General features: G+C 42.0%; 1 protein-coding gene across 1 annotated transcript in view; it reads right to left on the reverse strand.

Annotated features, from left to right (window-relative positions):
- Positions 1-18,658, reverse strand: part of dock3 (dedicator of cytokinesis 3) — a 946,041-nt gene that overhangs the window by 431,064 nt on the left and 496,319 nt on the right. Inside the window, exon 10 of the mRNA XM_072280136.1 lies at positions 17,792-17,873. Coding sequence (XP_072136237.1) covers positions 17,792-17,873 — 82 coding nt within the window. The remainder of the gene's footprint in view (positions 1-17,791; positions 17,874-18,658) is intronic.

Here is an 18,658-nt window from a genome sequence, read left to right on the forward strand (position 1 = left end):
CAGCTTCATAGCTTAACGGTTACTGGACAGAGTGTTTTTGCCAACAGCGCTTGCGTGAGATTTTCTGCCAACTGCGCTTGCGCGAGATTTTCGCTACGGAGAACAGTGCAGCAATGATTGTGGAAACGTATTTCTACTTATATAAACTGTGTATTTATCATATCATTCCTGCTTTTACCATATGTTACTGTTATTTTAGGTTTCATGTGTTATTTGGCATGATCTGGTAGGTTATTTTTGGGTCTGCGAATGCTCACAAAATTTTCCCATATAAATAAATGGTAATTGCTTCTTCGCTTTACGACATTCCGGCTTACGAACCGTTTCATAGGAACGCTCTACCTTCGTATGGTGGGGGAAACCTGTATTGCTTTGCACTGTTGTAACTATATGTTATAATTATGTGGTTTTGTCAGTTTTAGTCTTGGTTTGTCCTGTGTTTTCTTGTGATTCATTCTGGAGGAATGTTGTATCATTTTGTAATGCATGCATTTCTAAATGGCAATAAATGAGGACTCGGTGTCCTCATAATCTAACATGACAGCACTTCTGTTCAAAAGTTTTAGTTTGGTCTTGGATTTCTCCAATCTACCTCTTTACCCAAATGGCACCAGTTGACATCATGATGAATTGAACTGCAAACTAAAATATTTCCTCATGGGTGGATAATAATAATAGATTTTTTTCTGGTGGCCGTTTATAGGTTTCCTTTCTGTGATGCCTTTCTTGTCTTAGGGTGCTTACTGACAACACTACATCAGCAATGCTGAATGTGGGAGTGGGAGGGGGATCTGATGGCGATGGGAAGTTTCTATCAAAGGAGATAGCCTGGTATACAACCAGCAACACAGGTTACTCAGAAAATTCTTAAACTTTGGAGAAAACAGAAATAACAGCAATTGCTCTTCGCAGGTGCAGGTAGATTTTCCCCAGAAATTGTACTGAGTGATGAAGAGTTGCCTGCAAATTACTTACATAAATTAATCTCAGTCACTTATGTCTGGTGTCAGGACTTACACAATCATCTCTGCTCTGCCTGGCTATGGTATTATTGCTTTTGGCAATTCTCATAAAACGATTCTTCTGATAACATCATGTTCTCAAATTAGCGACTGCAATTTACATTTGGAAATTATTTAATTCTTTGGATGCCATAGATAGGAATATCCAAAAGTGGTAGGTCAAAACAATATTATTGAACTACAGAAGAGATCATCGTCTAACAAGCACATGATGTAGTCATAAACTATCAATATGTCTTCCCAGGGATGCTATAAAAAAACTAAGCCTTTAACAGAGCTTAAGATTTAAAATATGTCTATCTATCTTTTGAATGAAAAGGAAGACATCACAGATTTGTCCTTTATTATCTGAACCTTCCCTTATAAGTATTTATGCATCATTCCAATTTATTTCATTTTATGATTTAATTTCATATGTGAACTAATAAAACCTACCTCAAACAGGACGGCGACTTCTTGTAAAGTGCAGTTGTGTATTGAATGACAGAGTCAAATATAATTTAGAAAATACATGATTGCTACATTTTTTTTCAAGTTGTGAGCGAATTACTTCATTAAAAACACCAAAGGTAGTGAAAAGAGAAATGACATAATTTTGGAGATTCATTCTGAGTTTATGAAGAGGTTAGTTGCTGTATTCTTCAAAAATTTGAACTGAAACAATTGAAAGCGAGGGGGAGAGAGAGGCAGCACGGTGAGAGCACGAGAGTGAAATTTCTGTATGAAATGCATTAAAATTTACAACATAGATTGTGTTGGCTGTAAGGTAATCACTATATGAAATACATAAATAATTAAATTATGAACACTTGGCAGTGGTATTAAAAGCAAGAGGGCAGGTAAAGAGGGAGGTAAAGTGTTAGGAGGGAAATATAAAGGGAATTTTCAAGTAATTTCTCTTTTATACATGTGATGGATAATATCATCTAGAGCAGATAGTGAAATCACCTATAACTACTATATCTAAGTGACACTCAGATTGGCAAGGCATAGAAAGATATGGATCTAACATGAGAAAATGGGATTGGTTTGATGGACGAAAAAAGTTTGGTATGAACTGGTGGACCTAAGGGCTCGATTGTACATTGTATGAATCTACAGTGCCTTGGAAAAGTATTCAGCTCCCAACCTTTGTTCACATAAATGAGTATTATAACCAGGGATTTTTATCATTTAACTGAGAATTTTTATTTGTGAATCACATGCTCCTTTTTTCACAATACAGTCCAAAAAAAAAACAGGAAAAATTACAAAGCATGAAAAACCAAATATTCACTGAAAACTGAATAAAACTGAAATGTCAGTTCAAAAGTATTTATTCCTTTTGCTCAGTACTTAGTTAAACCACCTTTTGCAGTTATTACAGCCATTTCCCATATTTGTGCTTCTCTCTTTTCATTTCCCTGACTTGTCTTGAATGCTCTTGTGTCTTCATTTTGGTTTGGTCTGTTGAAAAGCTACCATACAGAGAGTGGCGTTATTTATTCTTATGAATTCATTGAAAGCAGGTGATCCTCCCATTCTCTACATCAACAAACTGGGTGAGTTGGTAAGGTAATACATTATACTGCATCTGGGGAAAGTTAGGGTAGTAACTACAAAGGGGATGAATACTTTTTTAGCCTCATAATTTTGATTTTTAACTTTTAGTAAATTGTTGACAGGTTTTAGAATTTTTCTTTTGATTTGACATGATGCACAATGATTTGTAGATTAGCTAAAAAATCCTACTTTAAATTTAGAAAATGAGACAGTAAAATGTGAAAATAATTGTGGGTGCTGAATATTTTTTCAAGGCGCTGAATAAGACTCAAGCATTTGCTGATAAAGACCAGATATATCCTGGTAGATCAAGGTTTACAAGATCTCCTGTGCCTTCTCTGTGGCAGAGAATTTTGAGCACATTACAGAGGGCTCTTCAATACCCTAAAGGAGATTACAATGCAAAATCCAAATCAGTTAATTTGATCATAAAACTAATTATTTATGCTTCCAATATTCTATCTTTTTTCATTTTCAGACATGGTATAACTGGTAAGTCAGCATTTATTTCCTGCTCTTAGTGTTTTGGGCAGGGATGGAAAGCTTTCTGTGTGATTTCTTACACACCTAGTAAAGGTGATGCCACAGTGCTGTAGGGGAGAGAGTTCACAGTTTCAGATCCAGTGATGGTAAGGGAATGCCAACACTTTCAGGTCAAAATTGTATGTGACTTGGAATGGAAGCTGTGATAAGGTTCCAATACATCCGATGCCCTTGCTTTTCTTGGTGTTTGAGGTCAGATGATGAGAAAGTCTGTCATGAGCCAATTCTGAATCCAAATGGCCAAATCATTGTGGATCCAATTTAACTGTAGACTCAAACATCTGCTCTCTCCTTGATGCCTATTGATGATTACTGCCAGACTCCCTTGATGCCACACACAGTGAAATGCTGTCAATTGTGATCACTCTCACCTCACCTCTGGAATTCAGCTCTTTGATTCTTGTTAGAGCTGCAGTGATCAAGAAATGTGCAATTTCAACCTTATCTAGAGCTGAGGTCCAGCCAAAAATGTGTCAGTGGTCCATAAGATAAAGCCAACATGTAGAAATGTGATATTGTAATAAATAAATAAGAAGAAAGCTTCAAAGTTCCCAAACTATATTGATCCATTACATGGTGAGAAAGATGGCAGAGAAATTTATTCTCAGGTGCAAAAACTGACCATTTGCAGGAGTATTAGCCTCAGGGTATTCTCTCTCCTTTTCATTTGTTCCTACTGATAGTTTGATTGATTGATTGGTTGTTCATCATATCTGATGTTTACAGAAGAAACTTGTGCGTAAGAATTTTAAAGTAGAAAAGTCACTGCACTGGGGCAGTTCCACTTCCATGACCTAAGAAGACTGGGTCCAGTGGTGCTAGTAGTCATCACAATTGGGATCTTCCTTGGTTGCAGTGGATGATTATAACTTTTTCTGTGCCATATTATGTCCTTAGTTCTCCATGAAGCGTTGCACAACCATCTTCCTTGCTGTAGAACCTCACTGTTGATTTCATCCTCCTGTCGGTCTGCTGGAACTGACCTTGCATGCTAGGACAGGCATATCCCTATCTCACTGGGATATGAGGCCCTCTGACTACCCTCACCTGGTTTAACCTGCCTATCAAAGCAGTGTAACTCTAGTGAAAGAACTCATTCTCATTCTGCGGCAGCTTACTCGCCTTTCGTCCTCACCAGACATTCAACTCTCATCCACGGTTCCAAGCAGCTATTTGCATGTGAAAGCCACTACTGGTTTGTTTCTACTGATTATAATTAAATTAAGTATGCAGAGGCATCTCTACTGCACTAGTATTGCTTGTAATTAGTGTTGAGTTTCCAGTTTGGATGCCAATAACGTTGTGAAGTAGAGCCAGGCTTTCAATCTGAGCTGTTATTCATACTTTATTGATTTGTGATAAAATATGCCTTCTAAGAACGACTTGTAAAAGCTACACCAAATTTCCCCACCTGGTCCATCTTTTAAATGCTAAGAGGCATTTTTGTGTTGGAAACACTCAGCAGGTCAGGCAGCACACAGAAGAACATAATGAATAGAAGCAGTCACATTCTATTTAGGACTTCACACCTTCTTGACCATTCAAAAAAACCAAGGCTGATATTTCACCGCAGTGTCATATTCCTGCAGCAACTTCCCCCTTTCGTAAAACATAGCAGTATTTATCTTGAATATATACTGTACTTAGTGACAGCTCCCAGTCCTCTTGGGAAGAAAATACTGAAGATTCACAATGTACCTGGTGAAGAATCTTCTTCTCACTTAAATAATGAATGGCAGATGCTTTATTAGGACACTGCAACCCCGTGTTCTGAATACCTCATCTTAGGCAGTCTCTTGGCATCAGGAAATTCTTGCTTCAGTTGTGTGAGACTTGGGGAGTCTTCCATTAATGTTGCAGAATGTGTCTGATAGGTTATAGCTGGATGGTAAGGATACAGTAATCAGTAGTTTAAGATGTGGTATCCCCATTATATATAGCTTCTGTGTGCTCTTAGTGCATAGCCTTGATGTCCTCAATGCCATACCAAATGTTCCTTCACTTTAAGCAGTCAAAAGCCAAATGTTCCCAAGAGTTGGTGGAGATGTTCTGCCTCTTCAAGGCGGTTTGGAACATCCTTAAATCTTATCCTGTCTCTGCCTGGTTATTGCCTCCCAAAACAGAGCTTGAAGAAGAATGTCTGTTCTACTCCATCTTCCTCTCACCCCAACCCTCCCCTCTCCACTGACACCTCCTCTCCCCTCTGATCCCAGCTCTCATCCGTGCCGGGTTTTTACCATCCCCTCCGACCTTCAACTGTCGGAGGCAGAGCGCTCTGTCCTCAGTAAGGGCCTCACCTTTGTACCCCTTCGCTCACACCTCAGCGAGTTCTGTGTTCGCCATGATGCGGAACTGTTCTTCCGCCGTCCCCGTCTCCGAGCCTACTTCTTCGGCAAGGACTCTTCTACCCCCACCGATGACCCCTTCTCCCGTCTTCAGCCCTCCTCCTCTTCATGGACACCCCGCTGTGGTCTTCTGCCTGCCCTGGATCTCTTTATCGCTAACTGCCGACGGGACATCAACCGCCCCGACTTCACCGCACCTTGTCCCCATTCCAACCTCACTCCTTCAGAACGCTCTGCTCTCCACTCCCTCCGCACTAATCCTAACCTTATTATTAAACCCGCCGATAAGGGGGGTGCTGTTGTAGTCTGGCGTACTGACCTCTACCTTGCCGAGGCACAGTGACAACTCGCGGATACCTCCTCTTATTTACCCCTCGATCATGACCCCACTAAGGAGCACCAGGCCATTGTCTCCCACACCATCACCGACTTTATCCGCTCAGGGGATCTCCCATCCACTGCTACCAACCTTATAGTTCCCACACCTCGCACTTCCCGTTTCTACCTCCTACCCAAGATCCACAAACCTGCCTGTCCTGGCCGACCTATTGTCTCAGCTTGCTCCTGCCCCACCGAACTCGTTTCTGCATACCTCGACACGGTTTTATCCCCCCTTGTTCAATCCCTTCCTACCTATGTTCGTGACACTTCTCACGCTCTTAAACTTTTCGATGATTTTAAGTTCCCTGGCCCCCACCGCTTTATTTTCATCATGGATGTCCAGTCCCTATATACTTCCATCCCCCATCAGGAAGGTCTCAAAGCTCTCTGCTTCTTTTTGGATTCCAGACCTAATCAGTTCCCCTCTACCACCACTCTGCTCCGTCTAGCGGAATTAGTTCTTACCCTTAATAATTTCTCCTTTAGCTCCTCCCACATCCTCCAAACTAAAGGTGTAGCTATGGGCACCCGTATGGGTCCTAGCTATGCCTGCCTTTTTGTTGGCTTTGTGGAACAATCTATGTTCTGTGCCTATTCTGGTATCTGTCCCCCACTTTTCCTTCGCTACATCGACGACTGCATTGGCGCTGCTCCTGCACGCATGCAGAGCTCGTTGACTTTATTAACCTTGCCTCCAGCTTCCACCCTGCCCTCAAGTTTACCTGGTCCATTTCCGACACCTCACTCCCCTTTCTAGATCTTTCTGTCTCTGTCTCTGGAGACAGCTTATCCACTGATGTCTACTATAAGCCTACTGACTCTCACAGCTATCTGGACTATTCCTCTTCTCACCCTGTCTCTTGCAAAAACGCCATCCCCTTCTTGCAATTCCTCCGTCTCCGCCGCATCTGCTCTCAGGATGAGGCTTTTCATTCTAGGACGAGGGAGATGTCTTCCTTTTTTAAAGAAAGGGGCTTCCCTTCCTCCACTATCAACTCTGCTCTTAAATGCATCTCCCCCATTTCACGTACATCTGCTCTCACTCCATCCTCCCGCCACCCCACTAGGAATAGGGTTCCCCTGGTCCTCACCTACCACCCCACCAGCCTCCGGGTCCAACATATTATTCTCCGTAACTTCCGCCACCTCCAACGGGATCCCACCACTAAGCAAATCTTTCCCTCCCCCCCCCTCTGCATTCCGCAGGGATCGCTCCCTACGCAACTCCCTTGTCTATTTGTCCCCCCCATCCCTCCCCACTGATCTCCCTCCTGGCACTTATCCGTGTAAGCGGAACAAGTGCTACACATACCCTTACACTTCCTCCCTTACCACCATTCAGGGCCCCAAACAGTCCTTCCAGGTGAGGCAACACTTCATCTGTGAGTCGGCTGGGGTGATATACTGCGCCCGGTGTTCCCGATGTGGCCTTTTATATATTGCCGAGACCCGACGCAGACTGGGAGACCGCTTTGCTGAACATCTATGCTCTGTCCGCCAGAGAAAGCAGGATCTCCCAGTGGCCACACATTTTAATTCCACATCCCATTCCCATTCTGATATGTCTATCCACGGCCTCCTCTACTGTAAAGATGAAGCCACACTCAGGTTGGAGGAACAACACCTTATATTCCGTCTGGGTAGCCTCCAACCTGATGGCATGAACATCGACTTCTCTAACTTCCGCTAATGCCCCACCTCCCCCTCGGACCCCATCCGTAACTTATTTTTATACACACATTCTTTCTCTCACTCTCTTTTTTCTCCCTCTGTCCCTCTGAATATACCCCTTGCCCATCCTCTGGGTCCCCCCCCCCCCCCATTGTCTTTCTTCCCGGACCTCCTGTCCCATGATCCTCTCGTATCCCTTTTGCCTATCACCTGCCCAGCTCTTGGCTCCATCCCTCCCCCTCCTGTCTTCTCCTATCATTTTGGATCTCCCCCTCCCTCTCCAACTTTCAAATCCCTTACTCACTCTTCCTTCAGTTAGTCCTGACGAAGGGTCTCGGCCTGAAACGTCGACTGCACCTCTTCCTAGAGATGCTGCCTGGCCTGCTGCGTTCACCAGCAACTTTTAAGTGTGTTGTCTGTTCTACGAACCTGATGTTGGGGATGACTGCCCAGCACTGTCCATTGAGAATAACAAGAGTCTCAGTCCTGGAGACGTTGACCCAGGAGAAGACACAAATTACTGCCATATGAAATATCATCCTTACACCTATTATGCCATTTAAGCTCTTCCCAAACGACAAGTTGTACATCCTAGGAATCATTACAGTAAATATTTGTTGCATACTGGTGAATGTTCATTGTAACTCCACCTATCAGGTGAGGAATGACATCAACATAATATTTGAGATACAGTCTCACCAGGGAACCATAAAATTTTAGATTATGAGAACACTCAGTCCTCTTATTGTCATTTAGAAATGCATACATGTATTAAGAAATGATACAATGTTTCTCCGGAGTGGTATCACAGAAAACAGGACTGACCAAAGACTAACACTGACAGAACCACATAATTATAACTTATAGTTACAGCAGTGCAAACAATACCATAATTTGACAAAGAACAGACAATAGGCACAGTAAAAAATAAGTCTCGAAGCCTCAAGTCGATCGACTCCCGAGTCCCTGATAGCAGGCGGAAAAGGGAGAAACTCCCTGCCATAAACCTCCAGGCACTGTTAACTTGCCAATAGCTTGGAAGCAGCCGACCCTGAGTCCATCCGTCCAAAAACTCCGAGCTTCTGACCAGCCTCTCCGATAAAGCCTCCTGAGCGCCATCCTCTGCCGAGCGCCTTCAACCTCTCCCTGGCCGCTGAAACACGCAAAGCCGAGGATTTCGGGGCCTTCAGCTCCAGAGATTCCGGTTACCACACAGTAGCAGCGGCAGCAAAGCAGGCATTTCAGAAGTTCTGCTATGCTCTCACATCTGTCTCCATCAAATCAGGATTGTGCACGGTCCCCTACTTGACAGATAACAGATATTGATCACCAAAGTGGCCGCGCGCGCTGTCATCGCGCCATCTTCTCCCTCCTCCCGGGGGAGAAATTTATGTAGGATGTCTTTCTCAGACTTGAGCACAATATTCCAGGCACAGTTTCACCAGGACACTATATAACATGGAAGACGTCCTGCCTCGTCCCTGTGCCGAAGACACCGCGCCCCAGCGGCCTCAATGACTACAGACCGGTGGCATTGCCCTCCCACATCATGAAGACCCTGGAGAGACTTGTTCTGGAGCTGCTCCGGCCGATGGTCAGACCACACTTAGATCCCCTCCAGTTCGCCTGCCAGCCCCGACTAGGAGTTGAGGATGCCATCGTCTTCCTGCTGAACCGTGTCTACGCCCACCTGGACAAGCCAGCGAGCACTGTGAGGGTCATGTTTTTTGACTTCTCCAGTGTGTTCAACACCATCTGCCCTGCTCTGCTGGGGGAGAAGCTGACAGCGATGCAGGTGGATGCTTCCCTGGTATCATGGATTCTTGATTACCTGACTGGCAGACCACAGTACGTGTGCTTGCAACACTGTGTGTTCGACAGAGTGATCAGCAGCACTGGGGTTCCACAGGGGACTGTCTTGTCTCCCTTTCTCTTCACCATTTACACCTCGGACTTCAACTACTGCACAGAGTCTTGTCATCTTCAGAAGTTTTCAGATGATTCTGCCATAGTTGGATACATCAGCAAGGGAGATGAGGCTGAGTACAGGGCTACGGTAGGAAACTTTGTTACATGGTGTGAGCAGAATTATCTACAGCTTAATGTGAAAAAGACTAAGGAGCTGGTGGTAGACCTGAGGAGAGCTAAGGTACCGGTGACCCCTGTTTCCATCCAGGGAGTCAGTGTGGACATGGTGGAGGATTACAAATACCTGGGGATACGAACTGACAATAAACTGGACTGGTCAATGAACACTGAGGCTGTCTACAAGAAGGGTCAGAGCCGTCTCTATTTCTTGAGGAGACTGAGGTCCTTTAACATCTGCCGGAAAATGCTGAGGATGTTCTACGAGTCTGTGGTGGCCAGTGCTATCATGTTTGCTGTTGTGTGCTGGGGCAGCAGGCTGAGGGTGGCAGACACCAACAGAATCAACAAACTCATTCGTAAGGCCAGTGATGTTGTGGGGATGGAACTGGACTCTTTCACGGTGGTGTCTGAAAAGAGGATGCTGTCTAAGTTGCATGCCATCTTGGTCAATGTCTCCCATCCACTACATAATGTACCGGGTGGGCACAGGAGTACATTCAGCCAGAGACTCATTCCACTGAGATGCAGCACCGAGCGTCATAGATAGTCATTCCTGCCTGTGGCCATCAAACTTTACAACTCCTCCCTTGGAGGGTCAGACACCCTGAGCCAATAGGCTGGTCCTGGACATTTCATAATTTCCTGGCATAATTTACATATTACTATTTAACTATTTATGGTTCTATTACTATTTATTATTTATGGTGCAACTGTAACGAAAACCAATTTCCCCCGGGATTAATAAAGTATGACTATGACTACTACTACTATTCTGTCGGATGTCTTTACTCTTGGTCTCAAATTCCCTTGCAGTTACATTATGGGACTAAATGCTTTCTGTACCTGTACATTAACTTCCAGTGATTTGTGAACATAACCACAAAGTGTGGCATCAGCTATTAATCTCTCATTGCTTAAAATATTACTCTACATGTCTGTTTTTCTATCCACCAAAACTATGACCTCAATTTTTTACACAGTATATTCAATCAAACTAAACAATATCTCAGTATATATCAATTTATATTTCTTCTGAAGCCTCTGCTTTCTCCTGACTGCTCTATATTACTTGGTAATTTGACTAATATTATAATTGACTCCCCCATCCATATCATTGAGATAGATTGTGAATAGCAGTAGTCTAAGAATAATTCCTAAATGCCATAGTTTTATTTGATAATGTAGTCTGTGGCACATTAACAAAGGTTTTCTGAATGTACAAGATCATTACATCAACTTGTTCCCCATGATTCATTTTGCTGGTTACAACTTTTGAAAAAACACTCCAACATATTCCTCAAACAAAATTTATCCTCTCTGATTCATCTTGCTATTATTTTCTAAATGGCCTGTTGACCATGGTGAATTTTAAATATGGAAGAAAATGTTGAACTTGAATGGGCCAAGGACAGTGGAAGCAGTCAGATCAATTGTCTTTGTCCCTGTTATGTGATTGTAGATGGAGACTGCCATTTTGAGGAACTGTTTTACATCCTTCATTTTGTGAGATGAAGTTCTTCACTTTCTGTGTTTTAAAATAAACACAATGTTGCTTCAGGTAAAGGAGTGATTTGAGCTGGTTACTGAAGAGAACAAAAGCTGTAAGTTACTGATTGTCAATTGCTGGAAAGAGGGCAATAAATAGAGCCAATAAAAGGTGTTAATGGTCAGACACATGATCTACAGCCAATGACATTGGAATGCAATGTTTGAATTGGTAAGGAATGAATATAAAAGTGGACACTTCAAGTATGCTATCAGTGATAACTCTGTCAAGAGACCCATCATTACAAAGAAGAACCCCCAACACCAGGGGCTGGAAAAAGAAAAGTTTGATCATCTGGCGATGGAGGTCCCCTATTCCATTGTTATAAATTGGACATTTTGTCTGAGTGAGTATTCATGTTCTAAGTTGTTGGCCTGGTGTCAACATAAGTTTCATTGTTGTTTATGTAGAGACATTAAAGTGTGAACTTCCATTCATTATGAGTTGCATAGTGACTTGCCTAACCTAGTTCCACTGACAAATGGTCAACAGACTGTGGCCATTTCTTTCCCAAGAATTTTGGTGTTAGGCCAATCAATCTCTAATTCATTCTTTCTCATGCTTCCTTTCTTAAATAGTAGGTTTCAATCTGCAGGTGCCTGAATCAATAGAATGTTGAAAGTTAGCAACTGGTGTATCCACTATATCCATCACTACCTCTTTTTAAAAACCTTGAGATGCAGGTCATCATATTTTGGAGGTTTTTGGCTTTCAGTTCCATTAATTTATGCAATACAACTTCTTTTTGCTATCTAATTTCTCTGACCTTTTTCATCCTTTCTAGGCAAATACCTTCCATAAAGTCAGATACTTATTCCCATTTCCTTGTTCCCTCATACAAAGGCTTCTGTCTCAGTCCCATAAAGAACCTACATTAACTTTAAGCCTTTCTTTTCCTTTATACATCTAGATAGATGCTTGCTCAGTATGTTTCTATGCTTCTTACCAGATTTCTTTTGTATTCCACTTTTTCTTATCAGTGCCTTGATACTACTTTTGCTGAATTTTAGGATTTTTTTTCTGTTCATGAGGCATATTGCTCTTATCAGAAATTATACAACAATATCTTTAGTCTAGCAATACCCTTAACTTGTTAGCCACAGGATTACACTGCTTCAGAGCTTTTTGTGCCTTAAATAGACATTACTCAGAATCGCTGCACAAATTCTTAAAGTGTTAACCATTGCTTGTTTACTTCATGATTCTTGAAACAATGTCCCAATTAACCACAGCCAACTCATAACTTTAACCTAATGACCAAACTCAATTTTCCCACAGAAACAAAAATGCAACTTTATTGCATATAGATGGTATAGCTTATTACTGTATAAGATTTTTTTAAAAAGACAACTTTTGTGGCTGCTGGGTTATCAGAGAAACAATGCAGCTAATTAATTACCTTTTTTGACACCTACATAAATACTGAACTTCTCTGCTGCTCTCTGATATTGTGCCATTTGATTTTCTCCAATTACTTAAGAGGCAAATGGGACAGAATTTTCTATCACAACCAAAAGAAAATAATAAATCAATATTAAATCTGCTTATGAGAATCATGACATTTTCACTGATGCCCTACTTAGAGGTGCTGAAGATCTTCTTAAGGCCTAACACTAACTGATAGGCCCTATTATACAATGAGTAATTACTAATATACTGGCAAACAATACATCACTTAGCAACAATTGCTGTCATTTAAAATATATTGTATTACTTACAAGAACAAACCTAATCATAAACATAATTATTACGTGCAAGATCAGTCAGAAAATGGAATTTTCTTCATTGAGGACTGATTTGTGCAGTAATGTGCACCCCACATATTTATTTTTAATTATCTTTTCTTAATTATTTTATCTTAACTTATTTAATGTAAAGAGAAGAGATGGAGCTGGTAAGGGAGAAATATTGCCCAACATTTCAATCACGTAAATGATATTTTTTCCAGCATTCTGTGATTAAGTGTCAATTGTGCAAGAAAATACAGTAACAACTATTCCATGATCATTTTGTGTCACACATGAAATTCAACAGGCACTTCAGTGACCTTTCTGTGACTGAAGCTATTTCCCCATGAATGGTACATGGTCATTCTCTGCACACCCACCTTCTGAAGCACTGCTGGAGATTGAGACAAAACTATGTAACAGTAATCATCATTGGTCACTCCTGTACCAAATATGATTTAGCAATGCAGCAAAGGATTGGCACGCCTGTTCCTTTTGATCTTTGGGAACTGTCTCACTACGATGTCGACTACCGACACTCCTCCAACTCTTCTTTCTAGTCCACCCATCTAACTCCTGATGCTATCTATCAACTCAGACACATCCTACCTACCAACTCTGACACATCGTACCTTTGGCCCCTACCCCTAGGTATGCTGAAATTTCTATGTAGACTTTTCTAGAAGTGCTTTGAGAGGCTAGTCATGGCCTCCAGACAATTTCTACCCACTGCAATTCACTTACCACCAACACAGGTCCATGGCAAATGCCATCTCCCTAGGCCTCCACTCACCTCTGGAACATCTGGACAGTAAAGCAACCTACTTTAGATAACATCTTTGACCTCAATGTCAAGAAAAGACTTCAGGAAGGAAGGTGGGGTGCACTTGATCTTGTTTACATCAACAGTTCTTGGGTCAAGAAGGTTGAGAGCTTCAAGTTCCTTGCAGTGAACACCACCTGTCTTAGTCCAACCATGTAGACAACATGGCCAAGAAAAGTCATCAATGCCTCGGCTTATTCAGAAGACTAAAATATAATTTGGCATTTTCCAAGCAATACACACACAATGCTGGAGGAAATCGGCAAGTCAGGGAGCATCTAAGGAAATGAATAAAAAGTCCACGTTGCAGCTGAGACCCTACCTCAGGACTGAAGAAGGTTCTCGGCATGTAATGTCGACTGCTTATTAATTTCCATAGATGCTGTCTGATCTGGAGGGACAGGGAGAGTTTCATGTGTTTATGATTTGGCATTTCCCCTTTGACTCCGTCAATTTTTTTATTTGTGCACCAAAGAAACCATCTTATCTGGATGCATCACAGCTCGGTGTGACACATGACTGCAAGAAACTGTAGAATTGTGGACACAGCTCAGCACATCATGGAAACCAGCCTCCCTCTATATTTCTCAATAAAGCAGCCAGCATAATCAAAGACCCTATCCACCCTGGACACCCCACCTTCTTTGCACTCCCATCTGGCAGAAGATTCAAAAGCCTGAAAGCACTTAACCACCAGGGTCAAAAACAGCTTCAATCCCACTGTTAAAAGTCTACTGAACGGTTCCCTAGTATGATGAGATGGATCTTGACCTCACAATCTTCTTCCTTTTGACCACGCACCTGAATGTCTGCCTTACTGTACTTTCTCTGTAACTCTAATGCTTCATTCTGCATTCTGTTATTGTTTTGCTTTGTACTACCTCAATCGATTTGTACAAATGGAATGCAAGTTTTTCACTGTACCTTAGTACATGTGGCACTATTAAACCAATTTATCGATTTTCTTATGTTAGGGCTACTGAGGTGACTTTAAACTAGAATGGTTGGGGGGTGGGAATCAAATTAAAGACTAGGAGAGAGGAGGTTAGTTCACAACAGGGGGATGGGAACCAGTGCAGAGAGACAGAGGGGTGCAAAATGAGGGTAGAAGCAAAAAGTAGTAAGGTGAAAAGTAAAAGTGGCAGGCCGACAAATCCAGGGCAAGCATCAAAAAGGGCCACTTTTCAACATAATTGTATAAGGGCTAAGAGAGTTGTAAAAGCGAGCCTGAAGGCTTTGTGTGTCAATGCAAGGAGCATTCGTAACAAGGTGGATGAATTAAAAGTGCAGGTTGTTATTAATGAATATAATATAGTTGGGATCACAGAGACATGGCTCCAGGGTGACCAGGGATGGGAGCTCAACATTCAGGGATATTCAATATTCAGGAGGGATAGACATGAAAGAAAAGGAGGTGGGGTGGCATTGCTGGTTAGACAGGAGATTAACACAATAGAAAGGAAGGACATTAGCCGGGAGGATGTGGAATCGATATGGGTAGAGCTGCATAACACTAAGGGGCAGAAAACGCTGGTGGGAGTTGTGTACAGGCCACCTAACAGTAGTAGTGAGGTTGGGGATGGTATTAAACAGGAAGTTAGAAATGTGTGCACTAAAGGAACAGCAGTTATAATGGGTGACTTCAATCTACATATAGATTGGGTGAACCAAATTGGTAAGGATGCTGAGGAAGAGGATTTCTTGGAATATATGCGGGATGGTTTTTTGAACCAACATGTCGAGGAACCAACTAGAGAGCAGGCTATTCTAGACTGGGTATTGAGCAATGAGGAAGGGTTAATTAGCAATCTTGTCGTGAGAGGCCCCTTGGGTAAGAGTGACCATAATATGGTGGAATTCTTCATTAAGATGGAGAGTGACATAGTTAATTCAGAAACAAAGGTTCTGAACTTAAAGAGGGGTAACTTTGAAGGTATGAGATGTGAATTAGCTAAGGTAGACTGGCAAATGACACTTAAAGGGTTGACGGTGGATATGCAATGGCAAGCATTTAAAGATCGCATGGATGAACTACAACAATTGTTCATCCCAGTTTGGCAAAAGAATAAATCAAGGAAGGTAGTGCACCTGTGGTTGACAAGGGAAATTAGGGATAGTATCAATTCCAAAGAAGTATACAAATTAGCCAGAAAAACTGGGAGAAATTCAGAGTTCAGCAGAGGAGGACAAAGGGCTTAATTAGGAAAGGGAAAAAAGATTGAGAGAAAACTGGCAGGGAACATAAAAACTGACTGTAAAAGCTTTTATAGATGTGAAAAGAAAAAGATTGGTTAAGACAAATGTAGGTCCCCTACAGACAGAAACAGGTGAATTGATTATGGGGAGCAAGGACATGGCAGACCAATTGAATAATTACTTTGGTTCTGTCTTCACTAAGGAGGACATAAATAATCTTCCAGAAATAGTAGGGGACAGAGGGTCCAGTGAGGTGGAGGAACTGAGGGAAATGCATGTTAGTAGGGAAGTGGTGTTAGGTAAATTGAAGGGATTAAAGGCAGATAAATCCCCAGGGCCAGATGGTCTGCATCCCAGAGTGCTTAAGGAAGTAGCCCAAGAAATAGTGGATGCATTAGTGATAATTTTTCAAAACTCTTTAGATTCTGGACTAGTTCCTGAGGATTGGAGGGTGGAAAATCATGTCTGACGAATTTCATAGAATTTTTTGAGGATGTAACTAGTAGAGTGGATAGGGGAGAACCAGTGGATGTTGTATATTTGGATTTTCAAAAGGCTTTTGACAAGGTCCCACACAGGAGATTAGTGTGCAAACTTAAAGCACACGGTATTGGGGGTAAGGTACTGATGTGGATAGAGAATTGGTTGGCAGACAGGAAGCAAAGAGTGGGAATAAACGGGACCTTTTCAGAATGGCAGGCAGTGACTAGTGGGGTACCGCAAGGCTCAGTGCTGGGACCCCAGTTGTTTACAATATATATTAATGACTTGGATAAGGGAATTAAATGCAGCATCTTCAAGTTTGCGGATGACACGAAGCTGGGCGGCAGTGTTAGCTGTGAGGAGGATGCTAAGAGGATTCAGGGTGACTTGGATAGGTTAGGTGAGTGGGCAAATTCATGGCAGGTGCAATTTAATGTGGATAAATGTGAGATTATCCACTTTGGTGGCAAAAACAGGAAAACAGATTATTATCTGAATGGTGGCCGATTAGGAAAAGGGGAGGTGCAACGAGACCTGGGTGTCATTATACACCAGTCATTGAAAGTGGGTATGTAGGTACAGCAGGCAGTGAAAAAGGCGAATGGTATGCTGGCATTCATAGCAAGAGGATTCGAGTACAGGAGCAGGGAGGTACTACTGCAGTTGTACAAGGCCTTGGTGAGACCACACCTGGAGTATTGTGCGCAGTTTTGGTCCCCTAATCTGAGGAAAGACACCCTTGCCATAGAGGGAGTATAAAGAAGGTTCACCAGATTGATTCCTGGGATGGCAGGACTTTCATATGATGAAAGACTGGATGAACTAGGCTTATACTCGTTGGAATTTAGAAGATTGAGAGGGGATCTTATTGAAACGTATAAAATCCTAAAGGGATTGGACAGGCTAGATGCAGGGAGATTGTTCCCGATGTTGGGGAAGTCCAGAATGAGGGGTCATAGTTTGAGGATAAAGGGGAAGCCTTTTAGGACCGAGATGAGAAAACAGAGTGGTGAATCTGTTCTTCACACAGAGAGTGGTGAATCTGTGGAATTCTCTGCCACAGGAAACAGTTGAGGCCAGTTCATTGGCTATATTTAAGGGGGAGTTAGATATGGTCCTTGTGGCTAAAGGGATCAGGGGGTATGGAGGGAAGGCTGGTACAGGGTTCTGAGTTGGATGGCGGTGCAGGCTCGAAGGGCCGAATGGCCTACTCCTGCACCTATTTTCCATGTTTCTATGTTAGTACTAAACCCTGAACATGAACCAAAACATGACGTTGCAAGCCTTCCGAAGAGTTTGATGTATGGTTAAACAAAACCTCTATAAGACAATCAGTTTGGACACAAGAACCAATATTACGTTTAATTTAAAATCCAAAGCATTAAATTTTTTTTGAAAATAAAGCATTGAGCCCATCACATTACCGTAAACAGTGCACACAGCCGCTCTATCTTCTCTGGGTTTCTCGGCATTCCATTCTTGTTCAGCCTCACCATAAACCTCTCACTGCAGAAAGAAAGAAAATACATTGAAGATTTTTTCTGACAATACTACAATATGGTTGTCTTTGGGAAATTTGCTTGCAGGAAATATTCACTCAAGTATCATTTTTAGCAGGAGTTATTACCAGGCGTGTGAGACTTATATTAACTGAGAGATACCAATAATTGTGATTTTCTGCAGTGGAGTATTAAAAGAACATTGGCAGTAGAAGCTGGATTAATTCACAGCCTCTCACCCCTCCTCCACCATTCAAAATGATTAATGCTGATCTCTTAACTCAATCACTTTCCTGCACTAACCCTATATTCTTTGATTCTTTTCTATTCATTCCTGTTCCGAATATACTCAGTGTCTACAATCCCCATAAAAAAACTTCACACTTTTGGTGAAGAGATTTTTGTTCACCTCTATCATATTAGGCCAACTCATTATTTAGAAACAGTGATGCCTGGTTCTAGGCAACACCACCAGGGAAAACACCAAATTTACATCTCAACCAGTTAAGCTTTGGAAGAATATTTTCTATTTTAATGAGATCACTTTTCATTCTTCTAAATTCTAGCTCAGGTCCTGGCTGTCTTAATCTCCTAATATTGTCAGAGAAAGATGATATTTTGCAGCCAGCTCCCAACGGAACACTAAAATATTCTTGTACTTAACTTTTAAAACTGAAATCTGCAGCGATAAACAATCTTTCAAAAGCAGCTTAACCACATTAACAATCTTATTATCACAAGACACATCCCACAGACTTGACAGAACAGGCCACCCAAAAAGTGAGTACAGCA

The sequence above is a fragment of the Mobula birostris genome, chromosome 16 (assembly GCF_030028105.1).
Source record: "Mobula birostris isolate sMobBir1 chromosome 16, sMobBir1.hap1, whole genome shotgun sequence".
In the NCBI taxonomy this organism is placed as follows: Eukaryota; Metazoa; Chordata; class Chondrichthyes; order Myliobatiformes; family Myliobatidae; genus Mobula; species Mobula birostris.